Source organism: Astyanax mexicanus, chromosome 25 (assembly GCF_023375975.1).
Source record: "Astyanax mexicanus isolate ESR-SI-001 chromosome 25, AstMex3_surface, whole genome shotgun sequence".
Taxonomy (NCBI): Eukaryota; Metazoa; Chordata; class Actinopteri; order Characiformes; family Acestrorhamphidae; genus Astyanax; species Astyanax mexicanus.
Genome location: NC_064432.1, coordinates 2,247,411 through 2,267,353, shown reverse-complemented (window position 1 = coordinate 2,267,353; position 19,943 = coordinate 2,247,411). Strand labels below are relative to the sequence as shown.

The window sequence follows — 19,943 nt, the reverse complement described above, 5'->3', positions numbered from 1 at the left end:
TTCAACCTACACCAGTTTAGTTCCACTTATTTATTCAGCCAACAACAATTTAGCTCCGCCCCTTACATTTCCAGCAGTTTCTCTCCATCCATTTAGCTTAAGGCAGTTTTGCTCCACTATTTTTTTTAGTCTACAGCTGTTTAGCTCCAACCTTTCAGCCTACAGCAGTTTAGCCCCACTTATCTATTCAGTCTACAGCAGTTTAGCTCCACCCTTTTGGTCTACAGCTGTTTAGCTCCAACCTTTCAGCCTACAGCTGTTTAGCCCCACCCTTTCAGTCTACAGCAGTTAAGCCTCACTTATCTATTCAGTCTACAGCAGTTTAGCTCCACCCTTTCATGCTAAAGTGATTCAACCAGACTGCTTTTTGAATGAGGCTTAATACAAGACAGCCAATCAGATAAGAGCTTATTTACATATGCCTTCCTTCTACAGATCTTTCATCCTTCAGGTTTGACAGGTCCACACACCTAAATCTAACAAACACACTTCATTAAGCTAATTATTAATTCAGCTGTCAATAACTGTTGAGCAGATTTATTGGACATAATGTTTTGGCTCATTGATGAGTCGGTGTTAATTACTTCTTTTTACTGTAAAGCTAAGTTATGGTCAACCTTCTGGAGGCTCAGGTCCTGCAGGGGTTATCTCAGTTCTAATTGGATGTGACCGCTGGAGCTCGGAGAGGAGTCTGAGAAGCTGCTTTTACTCCACAGAGAGTCGCTTTATAACCTCACTATCTCACATCCTCCATCTGTTCCCTTCAGACACCACTGATTACAGCGCTAATGAACTACAGGTGTGCAGGAGCTGCACGGTGGAGCTAAACTGAGACAATCAGGAGCTGTTTTATATTTCACATCCATTCTGTGGTATAAAGATTCCCACACGCCTCAGTCATCTGAATAAAGTTGGCATTATGCTAAAATGTTCTGTTCCACCTTAAACAATGTTGCAGCTACACTCTGGTTTATTGGGTCAACCTATAAGATGGGAGAAGATGAGCTGAATGAGATGCAGCTTCAAGCTTCAGACTGTGTCACGGCAGAGTGTTACAGCAAGCTCTATTTGCAGTGTTACGTTTTTGCAGAGTGTTACAACAGAGTGTTACGGCATGTTCTATTTGCACAGAGTTACGGCAGAGTGTTTCGGCAGAACGTTATGGCAGAGTGTAATGGCAAAGTGTTACGGCAGAATGTTACGTCAGAACGGTACGGCAGAAAGTTATGGCAGAGCGTAACGGCAGAGCATTACGGCAGAACGTTACGGCAGAGCGTTACGGCAGAACGTTACGGCAGAGCGTTACGGCAGAACGTTACGGCAGAACGTTACGGCAGAACGTTATGGCACATGTTACGGCAGAGCAAAGCGGCAGAACGTTACGGCAGAGTGTTACGGCAGAGCATTACTGCAGAGCGTTACGGCAGAGCGTTACGGCAGAGTGTTAAGGCAGAGTGTTACGGCAGAGTGTTGCGACAGAGCGTTACGGCAGAGCGTTACGGCAGAGCGTTACGGCAGAACGTTACGGCAGAGTGTTACGGCAGAGTGTTGCGACAGAGTGTTACGGCAGAGCATTACTGCAGAGCGTTACGGCAGAGCGTTACGGCAGAGCGTTACGGCAGAGTGTTAAGGCAGAGTGTTACGGCAGAGCATTACATTAGAGTGTAACGGCAGAGCATTACTGCAGAGCGTTACGGCAGAGTGTAACGGCAGAGTGTAACGGCATGTTCTATTTGCACAGCGTTACAGCAGAGCGTTACTGCAGACTGTGCAGTAATAACGCCTTACACTGCTTTTACACTATGCAGATACACTGTTAAACTCTTCATAGTGTTGCAGTTCCCAATTGCATCAATCTGAAAAGATTAAGTGCAGAGTGTAATGCGAGGGTGTAACTGCATGTTCTATTTGTGGTGTTACTGCAGCAAGTAACAGCAATGATACAGCGTAATGTAACATCAGTTCTATGTGCAGTGTGTTACTGCAGAGTGCATCTGCTGCAGCGTTTAAGGTGGAAAGCAGACAATTCCAACATGAAGCCGACTTCACTCTCCTCTTTTATCTGTTTCTTTGTGGAGGTGTTGAAGTGCTGAGTGTTCCTGCAGTGTTCCTGCAGTCTCCAGGGTTCTGTGTTTTCAGTAATCTGAGTGTCACTCTGTTTGTGTTCACTTTCCTCTCTGTCTGTCTGTCTGTCTGTCTGTCTTTCTGTCCGTCTGTGGCTCCGTTCCTCCTGCAGTGTGTTTTTGGTAATGTCTGATCTCCTCCTCACGCCCCCTACAGGTCAACAACAAAACCAACATAGCCAGCAGCCCCAAAGACACAGGCCCCGCCCCAGCACTGGTATCCACAGCAACAAGCTCCTCGACCCCACCCCCTGCATGGCACTTCTTACCAACACCATGAGTGGTGACTTTTCTGAGGGACATTAAAATCAGTGATTTATTGCTTTATTTTCTCAGTGTTAAAAGGTACACTAACTCCATATCAGTGGATTCCATATTAACCACTAAGCAACACCAGAGCAACCACCTTGCAACTATTTAGAAACACCAGAGCAACCATATAGCAGTACCATAGCATCTACATAGCAATTACTTAGATACTCCAGAGCAACCACATAATAATTCCAGAGCATCCACCTAGCAGTTCTTTAGAAACACCAGAAAAACACATAGCAGTACCATAGCATCCACCTAGCAACTATTTAGAAACACCAGAGCAACCATATAGCAGTACCATAGCATCCACATAGCAATTACTTAGATACTCCAGAGCAACCACATAATAATATCAGAGCATCCACCTAGCAGTTCTTTAGAAACACCAGAAAAACACATAGCTGTACCATAGCATCCACCTAGCAACTATTTAGAAACACCAGAGCAACCATATAGCAGTACCATAGCATCCACCAAGCAACCACATAGCAATACTATAGCATCCACCTCGCAATTACTTAGAAACACCAGAAAAAAACACAGCAATACTATGGCACCCTCTAGCAACTACTTAGAAACACCAGAGCAACCACATATCAATACCATATGCATCCACTTAAAAAGTTTTAGTATACCTTTTAAAACTTAGATCTGCAGTAAATGCTTCCCCACCACTCAATCCCTGCCTGCCCCTCCCCTCTGCATGTGTGTGTGTGTGTGTGTGTGTGTGTGTGTGTGTGTGTGTGTGTGTGTGTGTGTGTGTGTGAGTGTGTGTGAGAGAGAGAGATACACTGTGATTTGTTGCTGCTTGATCACCACTATAAAGCATGTTCTGCATGTTTCTCTATATATCCTGACCAATCACAGCTCCACAGTGAGCTGACACACACAGTGGAGTGCTGTTACATTCTCCACCTGCATGATTACACTGCAGTGTGTGTGTGTGTGTGTGTGTGTGATTGTACAGATGTAGTTGTAGATTTTGGTGTAGGTGGTTTAAAATATTGATGCGAATGTTAAAGTAGATGTTATTGGAAATGTTGGGGCAGATGTTAGTCTGAATGTGGCCATTGTTGTGATGGTGCACATGGAGTATGGAAATGTTGGTGTAGATGTTGATGTATATAGTGTAGATGTTGGTGTAGATGTTGGCATATATATATATATATATATATATATATATATATATATATATATATATATATAGTGTAGCTGTTAATGTATATAGTGTAGATGTTGGTGTAGATGTTGATGTATAGAGTGTAGAGGTTGGTCTAGATGTTGGTGTATATATAGTGTAGCTGTTAATGTCTATAGTGTAGATGTTGGTGTAGATGTTGGCATATATATAGTGTAGCTGTTATTGTATATATTGTAGATGTTAGCATATATATATAGTGTAGATATTGGTGTATATATAGTGTATCTGTTAAAGTATATAGTGTAGATGTTGGTGTAGATGTTGGCATATATATAGTGTAGATGTTGGTGTATATAGTGTAGATGTTGGCGTATATATAGTGTAGATGTTGGCATACATATAGTGTAGCTGTTAATGTATATATTGTAGATGTTAGCTTATATATAGTGTAGATGTTGGTGTAGATGTTGATGTATAGAGTGTTAATTTTGGTGTAGATGTTGAGGTATATAGTGTAGATGTTGGTGTAGATGATGTATATAGTGTTGATGTAGATTAACAGCAGGTGTAAATGTGATGGTGTAGATATTGGTGTAAATAGTGAACATGGTGCTATAGATAAGTATGGGCGATAGTGTAGATGTTTAGATGTTGATGAAGATATCAAGCGTAGATGTGATGTAGGTCATTTTGAATATATATATATATATATATATATATATATATATATATATATATATATATTGTTAGAGATGGTAGATGTATATGTTGTATATATTGGTGTATATATTTGTGTAGCTCCTGCTGTATTTCTCTCAGTAACTTTGTGTATTTCAGGAGCCTCAGACTACAGTGATCCATAACCCTGTGGAGCGGAACAAGGTGAGACTTCTTTTTGATGTCAGGGTGGACCGTCTGGGTAGGGGCACCACTACAGTCATCACACCAGAAACACACTTTAGTTTGGAGTTTTCCGGCGGCCGGCAAGCTGTTACTCCATTTCACTTCCCGCTGGTTTGTTTGTAACATACTGTAAGACTCCTACTCGCCGAGTCCTGCTGACCAGAGAAACCCAACAGATTCTCCCTGACGACCAGAACTTCAGCTGTGAACCGGCCGACCCAGTCACAAACAGTCCTCACTACTGAGAGCAGTCTGCTGACTTACATTTCTGACCAAATCCAGAACCCGTTTCACAGAACCTGAAATATCGTCACTCCACCTTTTAACAGAACGTCCCTTCTGTTCTTCTCAGGAGTCAACAGAGAGTGCCAACACCACAATAGAGGAGGAGGACATGAAAGGTAGGAGTCACTGTTTCTGTCTGTTCACCTCTCTGTCTGTCTGTCTACATGTCTATTTATTCATTTACTCATCCATCTGTCTGTATATCTTTATGAATGATTTATCACTTTTTTTGATCATTTTACTAATGTCAAACTGTCTGTAATGCCCCTCAGTTCTCCTTTATTGTCCTCAAACTGACTGTAATGCCCCTTAATGCCCTTCAGATGCCCCTTAATGCCCTTCAGACGCCCTTTAATGTCCTTAAACGGTCTGTAATACCCCTTAAGGCCCTTCAGATTCCTCTAAATTCCCCTCAGTTGTCCTTAAATGTCCTTAAACAGTCTGTAATGCCCCTGAATGCCCTTCAGAAGTTCTTTAATGTCCTCAAACTGACTGTAATGCCCCTTAATGCCCTTCAGATGCCCTTTAATGTCCTCAAACTGACTGTAATGCCCCTTAATGCCCTTCAGATGCCCCTTAATGTCCTTCAGAAGCCATTTAATGTCCTTAAATGGTCTGTAATACCCCTTAATGCCCTTCAGATTCCCCTAAATTCCCCTCAGTTGTCCTTAAATGTCCTTAAACAGTCTGTAATGCCCCTGAATGCCCTTCAGATGCCCTTTAATGTCCTCAAACTGACTGTAATGCCCCTAATGCCCTTCAGATGTCCTTTAATGTCCTCAAACTGTCTGTAATGCCCCTCAGATGTCCTTTAATGTCCTCAAACTAACTGTAATGCCCCTTAATGCCCTTCAGAAGTCCTTTAATGTCCTCAAATGGTCTGTTATGCCCTTCAAATATCTAAATGCCACTACCCTGTTGTTTAATGCACTCACAACTGTCCTTATGCTCATTCACATGTCCTAAACGCCCCGCCCGTGTCCCTTAATGTATTCCAACGGTCCTTAATTTCCCTCAGATATCGTATGTTGTCCTTGAACTGTCCTATTTCACATGTTCTGCCCTTTTATTGTCAATAATGCCTCTCCAATGTCCCATATTTCCCCATACTGCTCTTAATGCCACCTGCTTACCCATGAATGCTCTTCAAATGTCATTAATACCACTCCAATGTCCCCAACTATCTTTAATGCCCCTCTAAATGTTAACACAGCATGTCCTGTTTAATAGGATGCAAATCCTATACAATCCCTACCTCTTTTTTTTTATTTAAAATCTTTGTGAATGAGTGTCTGTTTTTTTTTTTTTTTTATTTCATCGAATTTCATCTGTTTCTCTGGTAGATTCTAGTTGTTGTTGCTGTTTTTCATTTTAAATGTGACCTTTTGACCAATGATAAGCGTCTCTCTGCTGTCCCTCAGCCTGCCACGTTATGAGTAAAGGTAAATGAGCCTTTTCCTCTTTTGGATGAAAGTGTTTCCTGCAATTTCGCCTCTAAACGTTGGTCAATCTTAAAATCGGACAGTGAGGAATTCTGGGAAACACTTTTGCTTTAGGTGTCCATTTATAGCCATTAGCAGGGAGTGTGTTGGTGTGTTAAATAAAACGTACTTCTTTAAGCTTTAAACTTTATAAATGATAGAAAACAGCTGCTTATAGATGGACCCTAAACCCAGAGCTCGGTTCTGATGAGAAATGATGAGTCACGGTTTAGTGCCGAGAGAAGTGCTGAGTCATATTTTGTGTGTGTTTTGCAGCACGAAAGCAGGAGATCATCAAAGTTACTGAGCAGCTCATCGAGTCTATCAACAATGGGGACTTTGAAGCTTATTCGTGAGTACACACAAACACATTGATCTGATTGGTCGTTTTTGATTAGCCTCATTTGATTAGCTATAGCAAGCTAGGTGTAAACTATAAAGTCAGTTAATACTATTTATGCTAGCCCCAGTAAACAACCTAAGGACAGCTGACGGATCTATGTAGCTAACTGAGCTTACCGAGAACATGCTAAAATTAACATTAAGATAATGTAGCTGCAAGTGTTTAGGGCATATTACGCTGAATGTAGAGCTTCCATTTCTTCTTTGATTTCGTCTTCGATTTTTTTTTTCCCATCCGATTTTCGATTTAAATCAATTTTTTCCCCTACTAAAATCTCCTAAAAGTTGCTAGAAGTTGCTAAATAACGTTATCGCCTAACTTGCATAATACATGTTTTTTAAGCTGTAAAGAATTTACATTGTGAGAGAGGGGGGCAGGGCTGCGTGCGGGAGAGAGGGGCGGGGCTAAGCTCAGGGGCGTGTCGGTGGTGAAAATTAAAACTCAGAGAAAAACGATTTTCATAGAAACACATCGTCCTTAACTGTAAATCGATTAATTGCCCAGCTCTAGCTGAATGGACGCCATTTCTCTCCCCATGAAAAAATTACATGTATAAATGTGCACACAAAATAACTTTAAAATATATATTATTATTATTAAGCAAAGTGTTTTGTACATTGACCTAATTGTAAAAGAAGGATATGTAATTAAAACATTAATAAAGAACTACTAAATACACTAAATAAATAGCGTTTGTTACCCATTCTCCCCACTACTCTCTACCTATACACTTTACCATGAAATATAATTATTAAAATCCTTCAGAGATGTGTTTTTTTTTTCATTGTTGTGTGACTTCAAATCCCATCTATGTTTTAAAAATATTTTTTTCATTATTTTTCCATAATATGTTGGTTAAAATACACATTTTAGTATTTAGTCCCTGGGATTCGCTCATACGTGTTACTGTAACACATTACCGTATTACCCTGGAAATCACATCTACAACAAGAAGTGACATCAGCTAGTTCTTCTGAAAAGAGAGTAAAATCTGTGTGTCTCTCTCTAACAGTAAAATCTGTGACCCCGGTCTGACGTCCTTCGAGCCTGAAGCCCTTGGGAACCTGGTGGAAGGTCATGATTTCCACCGGTTCTACTTTGAAAACGGTACCCAATACATAACATCATACATGCTCATGTTCTACTAATAATAATATTTTTTCTCCTGATTGGTGTTTAGTGGTGCTGTATCCCCTGTCCCTCACATCCTCTGACCGTATTCCCACTGCTGTGTTTGTGTTGCATCAGGTCTGTCTAAAGGGAATAAGCCGGTCCACACAATCCTGCTGAACCCCCACGTGCACCTGATCGGAGAGGACGCCGCCTGCATCGCCTACATCCGCCTGACGCAGTACATGGACGGCAGCGGCCGGCCTCGCACCATGCAGTCGGAGGAGACGCGCGTCTGGCACCGCCGTGAGGGGAAGTGGCAGAACATCCACTTCCACCGCTCCGGCTCTCCCAGCGTACCCCTCAAGTAAGATCGCCTACCCCTGTTCATATCAGTAACTCCACAGGTCAAGATCCATGAAAACTTTAAACTGCTGTAGAGTGTAGAGTAAAGGGGAGGGGCTAAACTGCTGTAGAGTGTAGAGAAAAGGGGAGGGGCTAAACTACTGTAGAGTAAAGGGGAGGGTCTTAACTGTTAAACTGCTGTAGAGTGTAGAGTGAAGGGGAGGGGCTAAACTGTTAAACTGCTGTAGAGTGTAGAGTAAGGGGGAGGGGCTTAACTGTTCAACTGCTGTAGAGTGTAGAGTAAAGGGGAGGGGCTAAACTGCTGTAGAGTGTAGAGAAAAGGGGAGGGGCTAAACTACTGTAGAGTAAAGGGGAGGGTCTTAACTGTTAAACTGCTGTAGAGTGTAGAGTGAAGGGGAGGGACTAAACTGTTAAACTGCTGTAGAATGTAGAGTGAAGGGGAGGGGCTTAACTGTTCAACTGCTGTAGAGTGTAGAGTGAAGGGGAGGGGCTGAACTGTTAAACTGCTGTAGAATGTAGAGTGAAGGGGAGGGGCTAAACTGTTAAACTGCTGTAGAGTGTAGAGTAAAGGGGAGGGGCTAAACTGCTGTAGAGTGTAGAGAAAAGGGGAGGGGCTAAACTGTTAAACTGCTGTAGAGTGAAGGGGAGGGGCTAAAATCTCTTCTCCAGTTGTGATACAGTATTGCTGATGCTGTTTGTGTGTGTGTGTACTGTGTGTGTGTGTTGTAGTTAATGGAATCCGTCACAGCTGAAGATGAACCAGTGGATTAAAGCTGGACCTTTGACCCCGGACCATCCCGCCCAAGCCCCGCCTCCTTTACCCTGTACTGCTGATGACGTTTTAAGACACACCCCAGTGGGCGGGTCATACACAGGTGTACGGACATTATCAGAGGGAGTGTATTTTTAACGTTTTATTTAGTGTTTTGTTTTTTTTTGTTTTTCGGAAGCTGTTTTGCATTTTAAATGTATAGAGATGTAAAGATAACTTTGCCCACTCTTCTGCTCCGCCCCTGTCTGAACCGTATTTTTATGTGTATTTACGTGTGTGCGATAAATATATATATATATATAAACACAAATATATACATTTGAGAGATAAGAATGTTAATATTCAGCTCGCTCGTGTTCTGGTGATGTACAGATGTTGTGGTTGTTAAGATAAAAGATAAAAAAAAAATAAAAAAAAATCCAAATTTTGATTTTTAGCGATCAGCTGACCTGCAATCTCCGTTTAACAGCGATGTTTCCTCCTCAGAACTTCACGTCACTATGAATATTAATATAAAATATCAGAATGTAGCATATCGATCATATCGAGCTGCGAGTCTGGGACGACTGTTTTTTGCGAAAGATCCATTTTTTTTCTCGTTCTGTAACATAATTCATGGCCTAACGGCGTTTCTGTCAATCATAGACATTAACATTAATCAACAAGGAGAGCGTTATTGGTCATATCCAGCTGTTTAACCCTTTAATGTTCACATCTGTTCTCGAAAAAACTCCATTTATCCTTTATTTCTTTACATTTATCAGATTTAATTCAGTGCTGTTGTCCTCGCCTGTATTGCATTGCAACACTTTACGATAACAGACATAACTTGTGTTGAGTTGTGTTGATAATTCTACTATGACATCATACTACTAACTAAAATTATGTTTATATTAATAATTATATTAACCTGTTGTTGTTATTATTAGCAGTTCACTCGGTGACATATGAGCAATAACTATTTTGGATTATAGAAACCGATAACATGATAATGATGATAATGATGAGCACGGTCAACTTCGGTCACGCTCTCTGTCTCTTTCTCTAGTTCTCTCGGACTCCGGCTGCTGATGCCAAGCAGCTTGTTGATAAATAAGCTTTCATTTAATATTAATTAGTTTCTGTTGTTTAAAATATTGTCTGTATGTCACTATGAGCAGTGGTTAAATAATAATACTTAAAGTCAATGATTGCGTTGACGTTTTCATTCACAGCGATTATTACATCATACTGTGAACCATTCACAGTAACTAATAGACTGGTAATAATGAGGATGATTAATAAGCCGTGTATTAGGCCCTGTTGTACCTGTTGACCAATCAGAACCAGAATAAGCTCCATGGCATCTTTCCTCACATCACACCAAATGTATCGGGACATTTGGGGACGGGTTAAGGTGGTTCATGCAGTTAGTTAAGGTTCCAGCAGCTTCAGCGTCTGTCTTCACTCTTCTGTTTGAGTTACTCAGACTGTAAGCACACTGCCCCCGCTGGCCAACGCTGGTCTTCCTAAGAGGAACTGCTGAACCTCGTTGCTACGAGACCACGCCACAAGCGGTCCATCCTGTCTGTCTGTCTGTCTGTTTGTTTGTTTGTCTGTGTGTTTATTCTTGTTGTTTCTTTTATTATTATTAATATTACTGTTATTACTAATGTTATTATTTCGGGGTTCTTCTCAGCAGAACCTCCAGAATCGATATGGGGATAACGTGTCTTGCCGTGGCGGCGCTAGCAATTCAACATGTTTAAAGAGAACTACAATAAAGGTGTGATCTGTAGTGCATCTCGCTGTGTTCGCCTTTTTCACGTTCAAGGAAAAAAAAAGAATAAGTGTTGGTACAAAACTCATCCAATTAATCCAATTCTTTTTTTTTTTCCGTTTCAATGCTAAATGTAGAAGGAATGGGTGCTAATCTGTTACCTGATTAGTTTATAAGCTACGCAAAAAAAAAAAAAACACATCTTCAGCCTGACTGGGATAGCGTCACGAGGAGCTTCAGCTTCACCCTAAAATTAAAAACACATTTCCACCAGAGAAGAGGAACACTTATACACTTTATTGTCTATCAGCCGTACACACACACACACACACTGCAGCCATTGTATAGTGTTTAAATGTCTTTTTGTATAAGTTATATATTAAACTAATACATGCTGTTGTAGATATACTGTATATCATTATTAATATCATTAGATCTGCAGACAGGATGTGGATTTCTTAACAAACAAAAAGTGAAGCATCACAGTGAAAAGCAGCAGCAGCAGCTGTGAACCAACATTTCACACTTTCACCCACACTGACCCATGTGCACTCACCCACTCACACACACACACACACACTCACTCATTCATTCATATACACTCATTCATTTACATTCACTCACCGACATGCCCCACTTTTTTAATCGCACATCCTCTCTGATCCTCCTTCTGAAAACATAAATAAATCAATTAATAAATATATAGACATTTCCAAGATTTAAAAGAACACAAATAAATAAATTAATAAATAAATATTGATTGATTGTAACTGAGGAAATCCACAGGTACTCTCACAGGTAACGTATAATATATTACAGTACAGTATCCGAAAAGAAACGCAGGTTACTGGTTGGTCAGAGGATCAGAGAACCAACCAATCATCATCATCATCTCTCTCAGATCCTTCTGATCTTCTGCTACATTCTCCAGAAAAGATCAAACAGAACGATCCACACCCGTAATGAAATAAATGGAGAAATCCTTCGCTTATGAGATGCAGGTGACGACACTAAGACTACGACTCACACGGGAAAAGAGAGAGAAAGACATACAGACAGACAGACAGACAGTGAGATATGAGTGAAACACGGTAAGTCTGGAACGTAGTTAGTACGTGTCTGACGCTAGCTGAAGCATGCCTCGCTAATATCCGTTAGGCGTGGTTAATGTGAGCTAGGCTAACGATCAGAATGCTCTTTATTTACAGATCAGCCAAACGGCCGTCGCTGTTAAATTGTTAAATTAAACACAGACGGAAAGTTTGTTTTAGTTTCGTAAAAGAGTGTCACGTTTACGGCGATATAAACGTCGCGTTTACGATATTTTTTTACGATATGAAGTGCAGTAAAGGTAAAGTAAATTTTACGTTTCTTAATGTCCGATTTAAGTGATTTAAGCGATTTTCTGCTTTTCTTCTGAATCAGACTGTTTTTTATTCATCACGGAACACAAAAAAAAAAAATGGGAATTCGGCGAAAAATAAAAAATAAAAAAAATCGGGCGAAACTCTCTTTGGTCACAAAAAATGATTCAAACGAACCTCCACGAAGGAAAAGGAGGATGAAGAGAATGGGGGTGAAAAAAAAAAGAAAAAAAAAAACAAAGGCGAGAACCGCCCACAGCTCAACAGGCAGGAAGACTGGGCGTGGCAGGAGTGAGGTGCATTGTGGGATTGCTGGAGCGCGATGCATAGGGTAATCAGGGGGCGGGGCCAGAGGAGGAACAACGCGCAGAGGAAGAAGACTGTGGCCCTTCACTCCTTGCTTTTTCACTCCTCTTCCTCTTCCTCTTCCTCCTCCGCCCGGCCGCAGTAGTGCTGTACGAAGCGGTGGACGTGGTGTTGAAGGTCGACGTGGCGACGGTTGCTAGGGTGTTCGACAAACAACCGCCTCTTCCCTTGAACGTCCGTCACCGCCGTCTTCCTCAGACACGTCCTACTCTTCATCCTCGCCCTGAAAAGAGAGAGAGAGAGAGAGAGAGAAACAGAAGGGAGCGAATAATGAGTGTGGTCAGATGAATGGTCAGAAGTCTGTAATGTACGAGATGCAACTATCCCGCTGACCACGCCCACATGATATAAGGACTGTTCAGCTGACCACGCCCACATCAATTACAGACACACATTTGCTTTTAACACACAGACAATATGAAAGAACAGTGGAAGAAAGTCGCAAATATTGTTAGTGTCTTTGGTGAGTTAGTCAATATGTAGCTTTGCTAGTTTAGCCAGCGTGCTAAATGGCCACACTGATACATTGTAAATAGAGGATAAGAGCATGCAGAAACAGAGCTGTTACACTTTCAGTCAAAAAAAGGGGTTAAAACTCTTGAGGAATGTTATGTTAGTCAGAGAGAGCTGCTGCAAGACCACGTACAACACTTATAACAGGTTATAACAGCTAGAGGTATACTTGCTATTTGGCCATGTGCTCGCTTAAATGACCGGCTGCATTGTGAATACATGTGTACATGCGTTACTGGAGTGGTCCTAATGCCCCTAGTGTACAATCAACCCTCTAAACAGATGCAGCATAGCCACCATGTTTACAGCAAGTATATCCCTACCCTTAAATCTATCTGGCCCAAGAATTTTGTTCTGATTTCCAGGATGGCTCTGCTGCTGCAGAACTGCAACAACAATAAAAAACCCTGGGGTAGATGATTTTTATCTTCCGAATCTAAGTTTGTCAGCATTGTTAGCACACACACGCAACACACACACCCACACACAGGCCATGGTCGTACGCAGACCTCCTGATCACGGATCCATCAGGCTGTTTCACCTCCTTCTCAAACACTCGAGGGGTTCGCACCTTCTCAAGCCCCCCTAAATACTGCAGAGCCTGGAGACAAAAACAACTACATTACCCATCAGTCCTTAAAATCAGGGCGCAATCGTTCAGCCTGAAGGTGAGGGTGAATATAGAGCGAATGGGTTAAACCAGGGGTATCCAAACTGCGGCCCGTTTCCTTTTTTGGAGCGGCCCGCGAGGTATTTTAGAAATAGAATGAAAGTTGGCCCGCTGTTAAGCAGGTTTTTATAATGTGAGATTCAAAGTTTGAACGCTAGGTGTCAGAAACGGGCCAAAGAGTCTACAAACGGAGAGAGTGCGCAGTTCTAGCGCAGAAAAATGGGCCAAAGAGTATAAAAGCGGAGAGAGTGCTCAGTTGTAGCGCAGAAAAACGGGCCAAAGAGTCTAAAAGCGGAGAGAGTGCGCATTTCTAGCGCAGAAAAACGGGCCAAAGAGTCTAAAAGCGGAGAGAGTGCGCATTTCTAGCACAGAAAAACGGACAAAGAGTCTAAAAGCGGAGAGAGTGCGCATTTCTAGCACAGAAAAACGGACAAAGAGTCTAAAAGCGGAGAGAGTGCGCATTTCTAGCGCAGAAAACGGGCCAAAGAGTCTAAAAGCGGAGAGGGTGCGCATTTCTAGCGCAGAAAAATGGGCCAAAGAGTCTAAAAGCGGAGAGGGTGCGCATTTCTAGCGCAGAAAAATGGGCCAAAGAGTCTAAAAGCGGAGAGAGTGCTCAGTTGTAGCACAGAAAAACGGGCCAAAGAGTCTAAAAGCGGAGAGAGTGCGCATTTCTAGCGCAGAAAAACGGGCCAAAGAGTCTAAAAGCGGAGAGAGTGCGCATTTCTAGTGCAAAAAAAACGGGCCAAAGAGTCTAAAAGCAGAGAGGGTGCGCGTTTCTAGCGCAAAAAAACGGGCCAAAGAGTCTAAGAGGGGCGAGAGTGTTCAGTTGTTCCGCAGAAAATGGCAAATGAGTCTAAAATTGCCATAATTAAGGAGTTTAATATTAAGAGACATCATGAAATTAAACATTAATTTGAAAAATCTTAGTTTACACAACACTGTCAAAGATAGATAAAGATAAAGAAGTCAAGTAAAATGGTGTGTAAATGAAAGTAATCAGGAAAATGTATTATTTAAAATGGTATATTTCATTATTTGTTTTATTCAAATATATTTCTCCTTCTGGCCCCCAACAAAAAAAGTTTGGACACCCCTGGGTTAAATGTGTAAAAAAAATTAATAAAAAAAAGGCTAATGGTATGTGACCGTGCCTTGACCAATCACCAGCTTACACCCGTCTTTAAAAGACCTCCAATCACCTCTGACCTGTCCTCCTGCTTTTGGAAGTGGCTCTCCAGAGTGCAGTTCAAACTATAGTAGACAAACCCAAAACAAAACACTGCTTCCATTTCTGATGACCACCAGATCTGCAGGTCTGCTGTGAGGGACTGACCTGTGTGAAGTCGTCCTGGGCAGTAGGCAGCTCAGTGGCCAGGTGAGGGTCTCCCAGATGTTTCTCCATTCTCTCACCCTGCACCACCATCGTCTGGACCCTCTGAGTGACCTCTCGACCTCCGCCGTTTTCCTCAGTCTTCAGATTTCGCTCACAGAATGTTACCTGCAAAGAAGCAACAATGTTGAGCACACCTGAGCAACCACCTGAGACGCCCCGGTAGCAACTACCTAGGATACTGCAGCAACTGCCCACCAACCATCTAGATACACACAAGTTTAAAACACATGTCTTTGTATTACTTGATTAAACGTGTAAAAGACTACAGCAGCAGTAAAACACCTGAAACACCTGGTTTTAGAGCACAGTAATTGATTGTGGTGACGGACAGTTCTGGTGGAAACAGGAGAGTTGAGGTGCACATTGAATTCTGCGTGATTTGATCAGCCGTGGTTTTATGTTTTTTGGATACAATCCGGGTTAGCACCCGAACATCCCTTTCAGACAGCTTCCTCTTACAGCGTCCACAGTTAATCCTGTTGGATGTGGTTGGTGCTTCTTGGTGGTATGCTGACATTACCCTGGATAACATGGCACTTAATGCATCACAAAGACTTGCTGTCTTGGTCACAGATGCTCCAGCAAGACGTGCACCAACAATTTGTCCTCTTTTGAACTCTGGTATGTCACCCATAATGTTGTGTGCATTGCAATATTTAGAGCAGAACTGTGCTCTTACCCTGCTAACTGAACCTTCACACTCTGCTCTTACTGGTGCAATGTGCTGGGATGTTAAATGTTGGGTTTTGGGTTAAAATTATCATTTAGATGCATCACTAGGGATTCAGTCAGACACACCTCTGTCTGATCTCCTTCGCTCTTCACCACCGTCCTCTTCACCACTTTGGAGCAGGAGTCTGTCGGGCCCACCTTGACAGCTCCAGCAGGTTGTCCCTCCACCCTGACCTCCTCTCTTTCCACCCCATCCGCAGAGACACAGCGGTGGATCACCCTCCGGCTCACCTGCACAGGTGACACACAGCCAATGAGGGCAGGTACTGTATATCTTACACACCTCATACAGAATATTGACAAAAGTATTGGGATCAGACTCAGATACTGTACTCAGAGCCTGTACTTAGGTACTGTATATACATACTAGTGCATCTCAATTATTTCTCGATTATTTCTTTTATTGTTGATGAATATGAAGCTTACAGCCAATGAAAACCCAAAAATCAGTGTCTTAGAAAATTAGAGCATTAAATAAGATCAATCGGTACTTTTAGTATGCAGTGTGGGCAGTGTGCCAAGTCCTGTTGGAAAATGAAATCCACATCTCCACAAAAGTTGTCAGGACATAAAACAATGCACTGCAGATGTGTAAACTTCACACTAGAGCTCAAGCAGTTTGGACTGTGTGTCTCTCCACTCTTCCTCCAGACTCTGCTCCCTTGATTTACAAATGAAATGTGAAATGTACTGATGATCAGTGATGGTTTAATGGAGAGTCATGTCTGTCATCTGCTGGTGTTGATCCACTGTGTTTTATTATCAAGTCTAAAGTCAGTGCAGTTTTGTTTCCCACAAAATCGGGACTTGCAGCACTTCATGCTTCCCTCTGCTACTGACAACTTTTATGGAGATGATGGATTTTATTTTCCAGCAGGACTTGGCACACTGCCCACACAGCCAAAAGTATCAACTGATCTTATATAATATTCATATCTTCTGAGACACTGATTTTTGAGTTTTCATTGGCTGTAAGCTTCACAATCATCAACTATAGAAGAGATATATATGTAGAAATATACTGTACACAAACGTTACTCTGATACTGTACTGCACCCCAACTTTTGTTACTGAATTTTGATATTGTACTCAAACTTCACTTGCATACTGTACTTAAATACTGGACTCAAATATAGAAAATGAATAATATATTGATCAAAAGTGGTCGAAATATTTATTCAAATAAAAAAACAGTTTATTACTGATTATCAAACTCAACACACTGCCTCATTCATAATAACAGGCTCTCCTTGCTAAGTAAACTTATCAAGGTTGTTTCTGTTAATTGTACGATAGAGGATAAAGGATCATGTTATTATTGTTACAGGTCTAGACTGAGGATTTACCTTCTTAATCACCAGGTTTCCCTGTTCATCAGTGTACTGCTCCTCAGTCACGGGCTGTAGAGAAATCTCCGGCACCTCATCCGCCTGTTTCCAAAAGCAGAAATCAGCAATTAATGCAGAGAACCTGCTGTGCTGCAGATGTTCCTCAGGAGAGCAGTCCTGTTATGGTTGCAGGACAGGGAGAGGCTAAAGATAAGATTAAGGATAAACTAAGCTGCTGTTGTTTAATATAATAATCTGAATTCATCCTTTAATACCTTTAATGCTGCGTTCAGTGTAACTCGGATGTCGGACGACACACAGATATTAGCTGTTGTTAGCTGTTGTTAGCATTGTTGATAATTAAATGAATGAGACACAAATAAGACAGTGTTAAGTGCTACAGTTTTAAACTGTATAATACTACTCTTTTACTAATTTTACCTCCTAGTTAGGAGGGTGAAGACTAGCACATGCCTCCTCCGATACATGTGAAGTCAGACTTCGCCTCTTTTTGAGTAGCATCACAGCGCTAACACTCGGAGGAAAGCAGTGCAGCGACTTGGTTCTGATACATCAGCTCACAGACGCAGCCTTGAGCTGAGAGACATCACCCTTTGGAGTGATGTGGGGAAGGATAGAGCGCGTCTACTGTACCCACCCAGAGAGAGAGCAAGGCCAATTGTGCTCTCTCAGGGCTCCAGCAGCTGATGATGGCAAGCTGCATGACCGGGATTCAAACCAGCGAAATCCCTATAATAGCAGAAGGGCTTTTTTTTTTGTTTACTACGGTTGACGTGCAGTGTAGCCATCTTGGATTCTAAAACTGGGGTTGGTGAAAATTTCCCGGCTTTCCCAGTAGGAAATTCTACCAGTAGGAGCGTTCCACTTAAAATTCCCTAAATTCCGACATCCAAGATCAAATGAAATCAGCAAAAACATGAACCTCAACCAGCAAGCAAGGAACAACCGAGGTTAAGCTTTGGTTCAGAACACAAATATTAGAAACAACAAAATCAAATTCTGCAGAAAGCAAGTAATTACCCAGCTAACAAATTCTGAAATAAATGTTACAATTAAAATTCCTAGACTGTCCAATTTAAATGAGTCAATGTTTAATTTTTTAGATTTTCATAATGTTAGCATTTAGCATCTAGCTGGAAACACTGTGAGAAACGTTCTATTAACGTTGTGTTTCAGAGCATTATTTCAATTATGCTACATGCTAACCTTCCTGGAACTTTTTCTAAACTTAGCTAAACATTCTTAGAACATTCTCTGTTAGCTGGGTAACCAAAAAGAAAGTGGGAAGAACGTCACCATCAAACCCACAAGAACGAAGAATAAATATTTTAGTCAGATTTCAAAATTCCCAAATCTCCACGCAAAGGTTAGACCGTTAGACACCTCAAACCACAAGGGGTTATTCTGGAACTCTACAAATGTACCTGAATGATCACTCTCCTTCGGACCACCCTGGTGCTCAGCACATCTTCATCAGAGCTTTCAGATAACGCTCCAAGCTCCTCCTCTACATCCTGACCACCACGTTCATAAACAATCAGCGTCAACACAATGATACGTTAAACTGTCGCCAAAAAAACATGTTTAAATACTGTTCTCAGAAAGTGTAATCAGATCCTGTACTTAGATTCTACATTTACTCACACTGTACTCAAATACTGAACTCAGAGAAAGTACTCAGACACTGTACTAAAATACTATATATGCAAGTTGTAATCAGATACTTTAATTCTATTCTAATACACAAAAGCTAGACATTACTAAGATACTGTTCTTGTATACAGTATTAAGAATCAGATACTGTACTCAGAAGTATTACTTAGATTCTATACTCACATGCTGGACTCAGAAAATACTCAAACTCTGTACTCAAATACTGTATTTAGAAACTGTACTCAAATATGTTGCTCTGAACCAATACACAGGTACTGTACTCACATTACATACTGTACTCAAATACTGTATTTAAAACCTGTACTCAATTATGTTACTCAGAACAAACACACAAGTACTGTACTCAAATCAGAAACTGTACTCACATTCTGTACTCAAATACTGTACTCAGGAAATACTCAGACTCTGTACTAAAATACTGTATTTAGAAACTGTACTCAATTATGTTACTCAGAACAAACACACAAGTACTGTACTAAAATCACAAACTGTACTCAGACTCTGTACTCAAATACTGTATTTAGAAACTGTACTCAATTACGTTACTCAGAACAAACACACAGGTACTGTACTCACATCACAAACTGCACTACGATTCTGTACTCAAATGATCTACACAAAAATACTCACTCTGTACTAAAATACTGTATTTAGAAACTACTCAAATATGTTACTGAGATCCAATATACAGGTACTGTACTCAAATCACAAACTGTACTCAAATCCTGTACTCAGATTCTGCACTCTGATACAGCAAGGAGGTGTGTTATCCACTGCACCACACCAAACACCTAAAATTTTATACTCAGATATTGTACTCTAAACTGTGGAAACTACATAGTCACTATACTCTAATAGTAAACTCATAAACTTTACTCAAACTGGACTCATATACTGTAATTTGAGACTGATTAAAATTAGACTTGGTCATTCAGAGAGGAAAAAATAAAATAAGTGTAAAATTTATTCAAGAGTGAATTTTAAAAACCTTTATAACATTGAAACCAAAAAAAAAGACCTGCATTAAATCAGATAAACACAGTTTGAAGAACAGCGTCGGACCTGAACATGACTGAAGGAAAATGTAAGGATGAATATGAATATGATAACATGCAGATAGAATATCGGTGCTGTTGGAACAAAACCTGGTATCTCCAAAACAGAAACTTGTTTCATTTCTATTGGTCTATTGGTGAAGGTCAGAATTGGTTTTTATCCCCACAG

At 41.1% G+C, this 19,943-nt stretch overlaps 2 protein-coding genes across 21 annotated transcripts in view; one reads left to right on the top strand and one right to left on the bottom strand.

Moving 5' to 3' along the window:
* Positions 1–10,681, top strand: part of camk2d2 (calcium/calmodulin-dependent protein kinase (CaM kinase) II delta 2) — a 35,490-nt gene extending 24,809 nt beyond the window's left edge. For 2 of the 9 annotated variants that reach the window (XM_022681613.2, XM_022681611.2), the window contains exons 14-21: positions 2,281–2,340; positions 4,417–4,461; positions 4,835–4,883; positions 6,189–6,209; positions 6,525–6,600; positions 7,664–7,758; positions 7,900–8,128; positions 8,857–10,681. In XM_022681613.2, coding sequence (XP_022537334.1) covers positions 2,281–2,340; positions 4,417–4,461; positions 4,835–4,883; positions 6,189–6,209; positions 6,525–6,600; positions 7,664–7,758; positions 7,900–8,128; positions 8,857–8,860 — 579 coding nt within the window. In that variant the 3' untranslated portion in view covers positions 8,861–10,681. Of the gene's footprint in view, positions 1–2,280; positions 2,341–4,416; positions 4,462–4,834; positions 4,884–6,188; positions 6,210–6,524; positions 6,601–7,663; positions 7,759–7,899; positions 8,133–8,856 lie in introns of those variants that run through there. The other 7 variants (XM_049472110.1, XM_049472109.1, XM_022681615.2 and 4 more) reach the window with 4 other exon arrangements.
* Positions 10,682–10,933: 252 nt separating this feature from the next.
* ank2a (ankyrin 2a, neuronal) overlaps positions 10,934–19,943 on the bottom strand; it is a 78,784-nt gene continuing 69,774 nt past the window's right edge. For 8 of the 12 annotated variants that reach the window (XM_049472100.1, XM_049472098.1, XM_049472102.1 and 5 more), the window contains 6 exons: positions 18,470–18,559; positions 17,043–17,126; positions 15,763–15,927; positions 14,905–15,069; positions 13,411–13,502; positions 10,934–12,611 (listed from right to left, as the gene is read on the bottom strand). In XM_049472100.1, coding sequence (XP_049328057.1) covers positions 12,428–12,611; positions 13,411–13,502; positions 14,905–15,069; positions 15,763–15,927; positions 17,043–17,126; positions 18,470–18,559 — 780 coding nt within the window. In that variant the 3' untranslated portion in view covers positions 10,934–12,427. The remainder of the gene's footprint in view (positions 12,612–13,410; positions 13,503–14,904; positions 15,070–15,762; positions 15,928–17,042; positions 17,127–18,469; positions 18,560–19,943) is intronic. The other 4 variants (XM_022681595.2, XM_049472106.1, XM_049472104.1 and 1 more) reach the window with 3 other exon arrangements.